We start from the raw sequence: 13417 nt of genomic DNA, 5'->3' as shown, positions 1-13417 counted from the left end.
AGGATTGGACCGACAACCTCAAACGGGAGGCAAAGAAGAGTGGAATACAATGAAGAGAGAGGTTTAAAGAACACCGCGAAGTTTTGAGTGCAGAAGAGAACGGTCACTTGATCTACTAGTGTTACCTACTCTGCAAGGAGAGAGTGGGGGTTAAAATCGCTCTTCACCAGTAGCACCAACTGGGGTCAGAGAAAATCAGCCGCCCAATTGATTGCACACGGTGGAAAATGGCTGCCAATTTTGCGCTACTTGCACAGACCAATTTCACCTCCAGTATTTCTCTAGTGTCAACAGTCCGTGACACAGGCTTTAGGAGGGTTGTGGCATGAGGTGGAGAATTCACTGTCGATTTTCAGACGGGAGGGATGTATACAGTGGTGTCCCCCAGGGGTCGGTGTTAGGGCCACTGCCCTTTCTGATATACATTAATGACCTTGACTTGGGTAGAGAGGGCATAATTTCAAAGTTTGCAGATGACGCAAAACTGTCAAGGCTGTTTAAAAAAAAGCATACGGGATCCTTGACTTTATAAATAGAGGCATAGAGTACAAAAGCAAGGAAGTTATGCTAAACCTTTATAAAACACTGGTTAGGCCTCAGCTGGAGTAGTGTGTCCAATTTTGGGCACCACAGTTTAGGAAGGATGTGAAGGCCTTAAGAGAGAGCGCAGAAGAGATTTACTAGAATGGTACCAGGGATGAGGGACTTCAGTTAGGTGGAGAGACTGGAGAAGCTGGGATTGTTCTCCTTAGAGCAGAGAAGGTTAAGGGGAGATTTAATAGAGATGTTCAAAATCATGAAGGGTTTTGATAGAGTAAATAAGGAGAAACTGTTACCAAGGGCAGAAGCATCAGTAACAGAGGACACAGATTTAAGGTGATTAGCAAAAGAACCAGAGGGGAGATGAGAAGGAATTTTTTACGCAGCGAGTTGTGATGATCTGGAATGCGCTGCCTGAAAGGGCGGTGGAAGCAGATTCAATAATAACTTTCAAAAGGGAATTGGATAAATACTTGAAGGGAAAAAATTTGCAGGGCTCTGGGGAAAGAGTAGGGGAATGGGACTAATTGGATAGCTCTTTCAAAGAGCTGGCACAGGCAGAATGGACTGAACTGAATGGCCTCCTGTGCCGTATCATTCTACGATTCTAAGAGTTTCATATCTTGGGCAGGAAGGTGATTTTTCCTCACTCTGCGATGTCACAGACTGAGACAACTCTTCTGCTCTTTATCTGGATGAGACAGGAGAGAGACCAAACAAGGGCCCTGAAACATTGCAAAGATACAGTACAATGACAAAACTAGAACGTAGAAGAGCAAAATATTAGCATGAATCCAAGTCCCACTGGGTCAGAAGAGAACAAGGATTAGGTTGCGAGGGAGCTTTGCACAAGGAGGCAAAACTTCTTTCAAGGATAATGGGTCATTTGCCATTCTTCCCATTTTTTTGCAACCTCTACAAATAGGGGAAGTGCCAAAGTGGTACAAAACCTGGTGGTCGGGGTTCTGAGGACTTATGACTTGAAGCCACCTCAGTAGAAAGTTGTACCGACCAACACTCCGGTTGTCCTGAGCAGCCAAGCCCATGACAACACTGTTTGGTGAAAATCTGTTGATTGCCGCAGTTTGCAGCTGGGTCTCTAAGAGGGACCCGTAGAATTTTCATTTGTGACCGGTATCAATCTGATACTAATTAATACGATAACTTACGTGATCTTAACTGTGGAAGGATTTGCGCAGTGACAAGTGTCCTCAAAATCAGACTCGTTATAATAAAACATCAGGCCCGCAAATTCATTCACCATCAGAGCCTATTAAATCAAACAAAATATTATAAGTTACAACTGTAACCAAAACTAGGATTCACAGCACAGGAATGCAGCACTTCATTACATGAGAACAACCACTAAATACTGTACTGCCTTAAGTCGCTCAGTTTGCTTATCTAGGTCAGTGGGATCTTAATATCCATTGTGCTAACTTTCAGAAAGTGGTGATTTCTTCAGATTCTAAATGACTGAGTATTTCGCAGCCATGAATATTATAGGAAAGATCGACGAGACAAACATAAGTGCATAATGCTTTATGGAAAATTTCACTGCTGTTACCATAACTTGTTATATTTCAATTTTATTCCTTAAGTCTTTGGACCGAGAGGGTATCGATTAATAAAGCTAATTAATATTAAATTAAGTGCTGGTCACACAGTCAACTCTAAGTTGGATAGTCTTAACAGCATACTATCCAAGGACTTAAGAATCAGAGCTAGACAATCTTGGAAAGAAGATGCAATGAGGGAATTCCTTGAATTTACGGATATGCAGTAGGAACAGTATAGTTACTAAAATACCATAGCTAGACCAGATAGATTCCTTTCACTGAAGGCAATTAGTGAACTAGCTGATTATGTTTTCCCCCTGGTGCCTGTCCACAGATGACCAGATTTATTCATTCAGTTTCACAATTTGCCATGCTAGGATTTGAACTCACGACTGCTGGGATACTAGTCTAGTATCAGAGCCACCAACCTCTTGTAACAAGCTTCCTGTGGAGCACCCAATCTGAAACTCTAAACATCATATCTATCGCATCCCCTTCATCATTCCAGTCAGCCACTTCATAGAATCATAGAAAGGTTACAGTACGGAAGGAGGCCATTCAGTCCGTCGAGTCCATGCCAGCTCTATGCAAGAGCAATCCAGCTGGTCCCACTCCCCCGCCCTATCCCCGTAGCCCTGCAATTTTTTTCCCTTCAAGTACTTATCCCGTTCCCTTTTGAAGGCCATGATTGAATCTGCCTCCACCACCCCCTCAGGCAGTGCATTCCAGATCATAACCACTCGCTGTGTAAAAAAGTTTTTCCTCATGTCACCTTTGTTCTTTTGCCAATCACCTTAAATCTATGTCCTCTGGTTCTTGACCCTTCCGCCAATGGGAACAGTTTCTCTCTATCTACTCTGTCCAGACCTTTCATGATTTTGAATATCTCTATCAAATCTCCTCTCAACCATCTCTGTTCTAAGGAGAACAACTCCAGCTTCTCCAGTCTATCCACGTAACTGAAGTCCCTCATCCCTGGAATCATTCTGGTAAACCTCTTCTGCACCAATGGCCTTGCCTTAATAAATCCATACTAGCTTTGATTAATCCACGAATTTTTGGATGCTCACTAATTTTTTCTCGAATTATGGATTTTAAGAATTTGCCCACAACTGACGTTAGACAAAGATTAACCAGTCTGTAGTTTCCCAGTTTATCCTTCTCTCCTATCTTGAATAGAGGCGTTACATTGGCTACCCTCTAAGTCCCTCAAAACAATTAGCATATCTAAGAAGGTTTGAAGAATTGTGGTCAAAGCCTCTGCTATCTCCTCTCGGCCTCCCTTCAACAGCCTGGGTGCATGCCACCAATCCCTGGTGACTTATATGCCTGAGCTCTGCTAAATTTTTTCAGAACCAATTCCTTTTCTAGTTATCTCTAACGAATATTCCACATCCTCCTCCAGTAAACCTACATTCTCATTTCCACCCTCATCTGTAACAACCAATGCAAAATATTTATTTAATATCTCAGCCTTAACATCACCCTCAACAACTGGATTTCCCTCTCAACTAGAGAGGTCCTACCCTCTCTAACTCTTTTCAGAATGCTTATAAAAGCTCTATTTCCTTTTATATTACTCATCAGCCCTTTTGCGTATTGCCTTTATCCCCTCTAATCTCCCTTTTCGCCGCCCACTACACTTTATATATTCCTCCTGTTTCTCTTTAGTATTGTATATACCATGTTCACACATAGGCCTCTCCGTCTCTCCACTTCTCTCTCCTCCTTTAAGACGCTCCTTAAAACCTACCTCTTTGACCAAGCTTTTGGTCACCCGTCCTAATATCTCTTATGTGGCTCGGTGTCAAATTTCTGTCTGATAAATCGCCCCTGTGAAGCGCATTGGGACGTTTTACTACGTTAAAAGGCGCTATATAAATGCAAGTTGTTGTTTTATAGTTAATAAAATACCGCGATACTTACTGTGATGCCATATCGAGAGATGCTGAGGTACTGTAACCAACTTAACCACTTAACGAGTCCTGGCACATGCACCAATAGACCAGAGTAGATCTAAGGACAATTACAGAGTGTTATTAATTTTCATATAACCCAACATACAACAACCACTCTTACAGGCAAATCGTTCGATCCGATTGCAGGTATCCAGTCAGTCATCATCACACATTTTAAACTTTCTTACCTTGTTGGAGAAATTAATAATTGCAAGGCTGAGGGAAAACTGGTTACATTTTTGAAGTGGAAACAACCAATCATTTTGGGATAATCACTTTTCAACGTTTTCCAGGAACCTACTCTCCCAAAATCTGAGCGCAGAGTACAACTGCTAACTGTCCCATGTTTACCATCAGAATTCAGCTACAGTTTCTTGTTGTGACTGCAGTAACCCCCAAAATACATTGTTTCAATGGGTCAGCCATGGCTCAGTGGGTGAGATTCTCACCTCTGAGTCAGAAGGTTGTGGGTTCAAGTCCCACTCCAGAGGCTTGAGCACAAAATCCTGGCCGACACTCCCAGGGCAGTACTGAGGGAGTGCTGCACTGTCGGAGGTGCCGTCTTTTGGATGAGACGTTAAACCGAGGCCCCGTCTGCCCTCTCAGGTGGATGTAAAAGATCCCACGGCCACTATTTCGAAGAAGAGCAGGAAGCTAGATAAACACATGAGGAAGGAAGGAATAGGTTATGCTAATGGGGTTAGAAGAGGGGTGGGAGGAGGCTCATGTGGAGCATAAACACCAGCATGGACGAGTTGGGCTGAATGGCCTGTTTCAGTACTGTACATTCTATGTAATTCAGATCCCCAGCATAAGAGACTGTAAAGCAAGAGCTTAAACTTGGGGAATGAACTGGTGTATTTAGTGCAAATTCACACCATTCAAAATCTGCTGCAGTTTTGCTCTTTTTAATTCTGGAATAATAATTTGGAAAACTCTTAAGCTTCTTTCTGTAAAGCAAAAATAAATCGCTGCAATTTACTTACAGTCATCATGACAAAAATGAGCGACAGGACGAGATTTGCAACAGCCACTGCATTTCGTCCAGCAACGACAGCCAAGGCCAGAGCAGAGGACGCGTAGGCGACCATTACTAAGGTGACTATTGATATAAAAATGGCAGGTGCTGTCAGTTTCAAACCTAAGAAACATTGAAGAAATAAAGTGGGTCAGTAAACTCGCAAGTGAACAATTTCTCATAACCCAACAACTGTTAAGTACCTAGTGCTTAACGGAGAGGGACAGTCTCAAAAAGACATACTTTCAACAGTGCTCTCTCATATTTAACCTCAATGAAATATTGAGGAATTCATCTCGTAACCTGGAATGATGAGCCCTTCATTTAGTAAAGCATTTTCTTCCACAAAAACTCTCCGTTTCAGGTTTTCGCTCCTACCTGGAGCTGCTCTGCAAATGCATTACCTGGATGGTGTGTCTGAGAGAGGCTTAATTCACTAACACAGCGGCCAGTACATTGGTCCCTGGAGGCCAATTTTTTTTTTTTAAGTGCCCAATCGAAGGAAATGTATCGCCAGCTCGTTAACGCTACAGTAGGTTTTCTGGTCGTCCGCACATTCTCACCAGAATGTTACCAGGGCTCCAGGGGTTAAATTATGAGGCGAGATTACATAAACTAGACTTGTATTCCCTGGAATATAGAAGGTTAAGTAAGGGGTGATTTGATGGAAGTTTTTAAAAGGAGTTTGAAAGGAATTGATTGGGTAGATGGAGAGAAGCTTTTTCCGCTGTTGGGGGAGTCTAGGACAAGGGGAAATAACCTTAAAATCAGAGCCAGGCCATTGAGAAGTTCGGAAACACTTCTTCACACAAAGGGCGGTAGAAGTGAGGAACTCTCTCCCACTAAAAGCAGAAGATGCTCAATTAATAATTTAAAATCTGAGATTGATAGATTTTTGCCAGCCAATGGTATTAAGGGATATGGAGCCAAGGTGGGAGGATGGAGTTAAGATACAGATCAGCCACGGTCTCACTGAATGGCGGGACAGGCTGGAGGGGCTGAATGGCCTACTCCTGTTCGTAAGTTCCTATGCCCGGTGGTACCAGAGCAGAATCGTGTGGAAGATCCCTATGGTCATCATTTTCTGTCCATTAATTTTAGTGAACTGAAAACTGTGGGGCGCACACGATCGAATTTCCAATCCACTGTCCTGGTGAGCTGGCAGTAATGCACTTTAGTAAAAAATCGGCACTATTGAGAGAATCAGTCAAGGGTCACTGATCATTATTTCTATACCTTTCGAATACAAAAGAGAGGCATCAGAAAATCTGAGAGCATTCAAGTCAACACAAGGGCATTCGGCCCATCAAAGCTCATTCCCCCGGTATTCGTTTTTTTCCATTAAAGCATCGAGCAGCATTTTGAACATTCTAATGTTTTTGTCTCTAAAATCCCAGCTGGCAGATTACTCCAAACATCTATCGCACTTTAGCTTAGTGTTATAATGATAATCTGTTTAATCTAAAGACGTCAATGCCTAGGTGACAACAGCATACAAGGAATGAAGTATCAGCACATTAAATGTTCGGACACACGCTTTGACGATCAGGAGTTCTACCTTTTCAGTAAGCTGCGGCTCAGTGGGCAGCTCTCTCTCGCCTCTGAGTCAGAAGGTCGTGGGTTCGAGTCCCACTCCAGGGACTGGAAAACATAATCTAGGCCGACACTCCAATGCAGTACTGAGGGAGTGCTGCACTGTCGGAGGTGCCGTCCTTCGGATGAGATGTTAAACCGAGGCCCTGTCTGCCCTCTCAGGTGGACATAAAAGGATCTTACGGCCACTCTTCTTCTGAAGAAGTGACATGGAGATGCCGGTGATGGACTGGGGTGGACAAATGTAAGGAATCTTACAACACCAGGTTATAGTCCAACAGTTTTATTTGAAAATCACAAGCTTTCGGAGGCTTCCTCCTTCGTCAGGCGACGAAGGAGAAAGCCTCCGAAAGCTTGTGATTTTCAAATAAAACTGTTGGACTATAACCTGGTGTTGTAAGATTCCTTACATTCTTCTGAAGAAGAGCAGGGGAGCTCTCCCCGGTGTCCAGAGCCAATATCTATCCCTCAACCAACAGCACTAAAAACAGATTATCTGGTCACTTATCTCATTACTGTTTGTGGGACCTTGCTGTGCGCAAATTGGCTGTGGTGATGGGGTTTCTTGCATTTCACCAAAAAAAAAAATGGATAACTCATTAAGGTTTCCCTTCGCTAATCTTTCCTCATTGCTCATCCCCATTACACTTGGGATCAGTCTTGTTCTCCTTCTCTACACCCTATCTGATGTTCGCACATTTTGTTTTGTGGTTGGTGTGGCGGCCAAATTGGAAAACAGAACTACATTCGGACAGACTAAAAAAGTATTTTGGTTCTCCACTCACCTACCAGGAAATAGGTTGTACTATTGAAAATAATGCTCGGTATAGCCCTTAGGGGCATTATATCGACCAATAACTTTGAGATGAAGTACGCGGGCAATGAATAGTATCCGCTGATATATTCATGGCTGTTGATGACAAGAAGAAAAATAATCAATTATTAACGGGGGAAATAAATCATGGGATAAAGTTTCCGTTTTGGGCGCAATCGAGAAATTGCGGCCAAAATGCGTTCAAAATTGCGCTGGTCGGGTTACAGTTCAAGTTTCCGCTAAAATTCATTTGCATAATCACAAACGTAAAATCTTCCGTGAACCAGCGCAATCGGGCAGCGTAATAAAACATAATCGTTTCTTTTTTCCATTAAAAGGTATTCCTTGTTGTACAACAACAAGTTGCATTTGTATAGCGCCTTTAACGTAGTTAAACGGTCCAAGGTGCTTCATAGGAGCGATTATCAAACAATTTGACACCGAGTCACAGAAGGAGATATTAGGACAGGCGATCAAATGCTTGGTCAAAGAGGTAGGTTTTAAGGAGCGTCTTAAAGAATGAGAGAGAGAGACGGAGAGGTTTAGGGAGGGAATTCCAGAGCTTAGGGCCCAGGCAGCTGAAGGTACGGCCGCCAATGGTGGGACGATGAAAAATGGGGATGCGCAAGAGGCCAGAACTGGAGGAGCGCAGAGATCTCAAAGGGTTGTAGGGCTGGAGGAGGTTACAGAGGTAGGGAGGGGCGAGGCCATGGAGGAATTTTGAAAACAAGGATGAGAATTTTAAAATCGAGGCGTTTCCGGACCGGGAGCCAATGTAGGGCAGCGAGCGCAGTGGGTGATGGGTGAACGGGACTTGGTGGGAGTTGGGATACGGGCAGCAGGAGTTTTGGACAAGCTCAAGTTTACGGAGGTTGGAAGATGGGAGGCCGGCCAGGAGAGCATTGGGATGGTCGAGTCTAGAGGTAACAAAGCCATGGGTGAGGGTTTCAGCAGCAGGTGAGCTAAGACGGGGCGGAGACGGGCGACGTTACGGAGGTAGGCGGTCTTGGTGATGGAGAGGATATGGGGTCGGAAGCTCAGCTCAGGGTAAAATAAGATGTTACGGTTGCGAATGGTCTGGTTCGGCCTCGGTGGCCATGAGTAAGAGCTTCTCTAGTATGACGGGACTTTGTTCTGTGACCTTGTTAGGTACAGGGATCCTTGGAATACAGCATGCTCCTCTATCCTGGTCCATATTCAGGTATTGCGCTACAATCATAAGAACATAAGAAATAGGAGCAGCAGTGGGCCATACGGCCCCTCAAGCCTGCTCCGCCATTCAATCAGATCATGGCTGATCTTCAACCTCAACTCCACTTTCCCGCCCAATCCCCATATCCCTTGATTCCCTTAGAGTCCAAAAATCTATCGATCTCATATATTCAATGACTGAACATCCACAGCCCTCTGGGGTAGAGAATTCCAAAGAATCACAACCCTCTGAGTGAAGAAATTCCTCCTCATCTCAGTCTTGAATGTCTGACCCCTTATCCTGAGACTTTGTCCTCTAGTTCTAGACTCTCCAGCCAGGGGAAACAACCTCTCAGCATCTACCCTGTCAAGCCCCCTCAGAATCTTATATGTTTCAATGAGATCACCTCTCATTCTTTTAAACTCCAGAGAGTACAGCCCTATATTATCTTTCACTTACAGCTATTTATACCAAATCCCCAAAAACATTTTGAGTAAATCTGGGAAGCTCTTACTAAATGACAAAGTAGACATTCATTACCATCAATGCTAGAACATACGCTCCAATTTTCTGTCAATAAAAATAAGTGCACACTGCTACACAGAGATATATTTTCCTCATTCTGTGGTTAATTTTTTTGTGTCTTTATACTATTTTTCTTGTCAGTTGCAAGTAACTTTTGAAATCACTGAAGTAACCCAGCCAATCACCGCTTACCTTGTTTGAACATTAACAGCTTAGCATAAGTTTAACAGAGAATTGATATTTCAAAATAAGAGACTGGAGAAGCTGGTAATTGTTTTCCTGAGAGCAGAGAAGGTTAAGGGGAGATTTAATAGAGGTTTTCAAAATCATGAGGGGTTTTGATAGAGTAAATAAGGTTTCCACTGGCAGGAGGGTCGGTAACCAGAGGACACAGATTTACGGTGATTGGCAAAAGAAGCAGAGGGGAGATGAGGAGAATTTTATTTTTTACGCAGCGTGTTGTTATGATCTGGAATGCGCTGCCTGAAAGGGCGGTGGAAGCAGATTCAATAGTAACTTTCAAAAGGGAATTGGATAAATACTTGAAAAGGAACAATTTACAGGGCTGTGGGGAAAGAGCAGGACAGTGGGATTAATTGGACAGCTCTTTCAAAGAGCTGGCACAGACACGATGGGCCGAATGGCCTCTTTCTGTGCTGTACGATTCTATTCTATGAGCAAAGATAATAATTTGCATTTTGGGTCAGATTTCTGGATAAGTTTGGGAACAGTTGCCGCTGAGCTGTTCTTTTCTGATTTCCTTTTGCTGGAGCGTTAAGACAAAAAGGTACCTACATCAAAATCTTCTTTTCTGTGACTAAAAGTTCAATGGTAGAGATACTGCTGTACATCTGGCCGTTGACAATAAAAAACAGGAGCCCAGTTCTGTGAAGAAAAATAAAGTCGTTAGTCTTTACAATTACTTTAGAACAGTGTCCAATCTATGGCCCATGGGTTACACAACGCACAACAATCTGGCACGAGAATCGATCGCAACTAAGTTCAATTTGCACTTGTATATCTCACTTGCTGATTTGTCCTGTTTGAATTTTGTAGACCTGCAGGTTCGGAATGACCGTTCTTGGTGTTGGTGGTTAAACCTTAGGTCAGAACACCAAGACCAGTTACTATCAGCAACTTAAGATGGGAAGCTTTTCACATGGGAAAATCCTGTGGGGCCCACGGATCTCCCGAGTGGGTGGATCTCCGCACCTGCACTGCGAGCTTGGAAACTGTGCTCTCATATGTGGCCCCAAGGCAAAGGCAAACAAAACTTAGAATATATTCACCTTACTGCATTTAAACATCTTTACTATGAAAAATGACAAATCTATTTGCTGGAACACATGAACACTCTCTCACCATTCAGGTTCCTCTATACCTTGAATCCTATCTAGGATTGAATTTTGTCTGAATGAACACTTCCTGTCAACTTTTTCCATTACGAATTCCTGTGTCCACATTTAGGATGGGAACTGCCTATGTAAACTCGTCACGCTGTATTCACGTCCTCCTGCTAGTTGTGGTATTTTAGTGCCTCGGCTTTGGGGCTCCCAGCTTCTGACAGTACATAAAATTTACAGCACAGAAACAGGCCATTCGGCCCAACTGGTCTATGCTCCACAAGAGCCTCCTCCCACTCTATTTACCTCATCTCACCCTATCAGCATATCCTTCTATTCTTTTCTCCCTCATGTGTTTATCCAGCTTCCCCTTAAATGTATCTACACTATTCACCTCAACTACTCCTTGTGACAGCAAGTTCCACATTCTCACCACTCTCTGGGTGAAGAAGTTTCTCCTGAATTCCCTATTGGATTTATTAGTGACTATCTTATAATGATGACCTCTAGTTTTGGACTCCCCCACAAGTGGAAATACCCTCTCTACGTATTGCAGGGGAATTCCTATGCTCCAGCCAACTGTATTTCTCTGCTTCCAAAATTGCTGTAAGTTTCACTATTTAACTATTAATAATAATATAAAATCAAAGTATTATCTAAAAGTAAGAACGTATGACTTTAAAATGTTGGCTGAGTTAAGTCTACATGCCCTGGTCAAATTATCCCCCACCCTCTAACCCCACCTCACTGGACGACTACATTTGGTCTTTACTCCCCCCTCCACGGGAGATCGACGAGTAATAATGTGTGAAAATTGCCCCAGTAAACCAACAGACAACTCTGTTTGCAGCTGTATCCTATTTTCTTTACCCATTGATGGGACTTTAGAAACACCTTCTAGCAAAACTTGATGACACAAGACTTAGGAGGAGTGCAGACTAAAGATGTGTGAGCCCCTGCTCAAATCTAAAACAAGTTACCAAAGGGTAGATTTACAACTTGTAGCCTGGGCATTGGTTCAGCCGTCGGTTATAGAGACTCCCCGATTTTCATCGGAATCGCTGGAAATGAAAATCGCGCGATGTCTATAACTGGCGGACAAGCCGCAATGCCAGTTTTATGCCCAGTTGGGAAGTTGAAAATCTAGCCCCTAAATTGAATTCTAGGATGTATTTTCAAGATATTGACTGACTCCCACAACCTGGATAATGTAGATTGACATTCTCTACCACCTTCGTTCATTCAAACAGAGAATTTTTAAACAAACTACTCGGTCATTCAACAAAGAAACATTTATTTGGTAAATGACAACGGTGAAACATATTATAAAGGAGAAATTGAGGAGGCAGGTTGACTTTCTATCAGTAAGACTATATTATTTGACCAGAATGATACCGTATGAGGACAGGTTGCATAGACTAGGCTTGTATTCCCTTGCGTGTATAAGATTACAGGGTGATCTAATTGAGGTGTATAAGATGATTAAAGGAGTTTATAGGATAGATAGGGAGAAACTATTTCCTCTGTTGGGGAGAGTCCAGAACAAGGGGGCATAACCTTAAAATTAAAGCTTGGCCGTTCAGGGGTGATGTCAGGAAGCACTTCTTCACACAAAGGGGAGTGGAAATCTGGAACTCTCTCCCCCAAAAAGCTGTTGAGGCTGGGGGTCAATTGAAAATTTCAAAACTGAGATCGATAGATTTTTGTTGGGTAAGGGTATTAAGGGTTACGGAACCAAGGCGGGTAGATGGAGTTAAGATACAGATCAACCGCGATCGAATTGAATGGCGGAACAGGCTCGAGGGGCTGAATGGCCTCCTCCTGTTCCTATACATAAAGAAGTTTTTCTTTATTGTGGTTATCGTCCATAACAGGTTGAGCCACATGGTGTGTGGACCTCCTGGCAATGCAGCATCTGCCAATCATCAGTTTTATCCAAGACATCCCAGTGCTTCATCACATGTCAAGCCCTCCAGGAGATGTCCTATCTATAATAGGCATTACACCTGTAATACAGTCAATAACTTCCAGCATCTCATCCCAAGAAGGCCAGTCTAAATCATACGGGTAACGCCCATCTGCGCTCATTAGCTTGGATTTAGATTCTCAATCCTTATGACCAGTGCTTTCTCTACGTTCTATATGTCACAGTTTACATGTGGGGGAAAAGAGTAAAATAGAGAGAAAATGCAAAGATGGATGAACCCCATATACTTTAACATTTATTTTATTGGTTCCTGCAGTTTTCCTTTAAATATGTGAGTGTTACGACGTGTTATCTGTGTTCTGCATTTTCTTAATTAAATGCTACCATGTGAAATACATTCCGTGGAACCATACTGACCTGTTGTGAATCCCAAAACGATTGCCTTTTAAATGGAAAAACACAAATCCCAAAATCAGACACAGTAACGATACTATCAGCACCTGAATCAATGCGACAAGAGGAATTAGTGCACATTGATCTTTCCGAACTATCTAAATAAGAAATGACAATGACAGGTTAATGCTCCTCTGTTAATAAATGTACATCTATATATTATTAAAATCAGCCTTTCAGATGAGACATTAAACCGAGGCCCCACCTGCCCTCTCAGGTACACATAAAAGATCCCACTGCACTTTTTGCGAAGAGGAGCAGGGGAGTTCTCCCCAGTGCCCTGGTCAATATTTATCCCTCAACCAACGTTAAGAAAACAGATTATTTAATCATTATGGGACCTTTCTGTGTGCAAATTGGCTGCTGCGTTTCCCAACTTTACAACAGTGATCACAATTCAAAAGTGCTTAATCGGCCGTGTGGTTGACAGTGAGGAGGAAAGCTGTAGACTGCAGGAAGATATCAATGGACTGGTCAGGTGGGCCGAAAATTGGC

General features: G+C 43.0%; 1 protein-coding gene across 3 annotated transcripts in view; it reads right to left on the bottom strand.

The window, feature by feature from the left end:
* The window catches only part of LOC137331029 (broad substrate specificity ATP-binding cassette transporter ABCG2-like), a 42776-nt gene that overhangs the window by 7049 nt on the left and 22310 nt on the right, over positions 1-13417 (bottom strand). The window contains exons 10-15 of one of the 3 annotated variants that reach the window (XM_067994621.1): positions 12887-12969; positions 9995-10084; positions 7454-7578; positions 5044-5198; positions 4026-4115; positions 1710-1810 (exon numbers count right to left, since the gene is read on the bottom strand). In XM_067994621.1, coding sequence (XP_067850722.1) covers positions 1710-1810; positions 4026-4115; positions 5044-5198; positions 7454-7578; positions 9995-10084; positions 12887-12969 — 644 coding nt within the window. Of the gene's footprint in view, positions 1-1709; positions 1811-4025; positions 4116-5043; positions 5199-7453; positions 7579-9994; positions 10085-12886; positions 12970-13417 lie in introns of those variants that run through there. The other 2 variants (XM_067994630.1, XM_067994635.1) reach the window with 2 other exon arrangements.

The sequence above is a fragment of the Heptranchias perlo genome, chromosome 1, assembly GCF_035084215.1.
Source record: "Heptranchias perlo isolate sHepPer1 chromosome 1, sHepPer1.hap1, whole genome shotgun sequence".
Lineage (NCBI taxonomy): Eukaryota > Metazoa > Chordata > Chondrichthyes > Hexanchiformes > Hexanchidae > Heptranchias > Heptranchias perlo.
The sequence above is the reverse complement of the archived record's forward strand: the minus strand, read 5'-3'. Positions and strand labels throughout refer to the sequence as shown.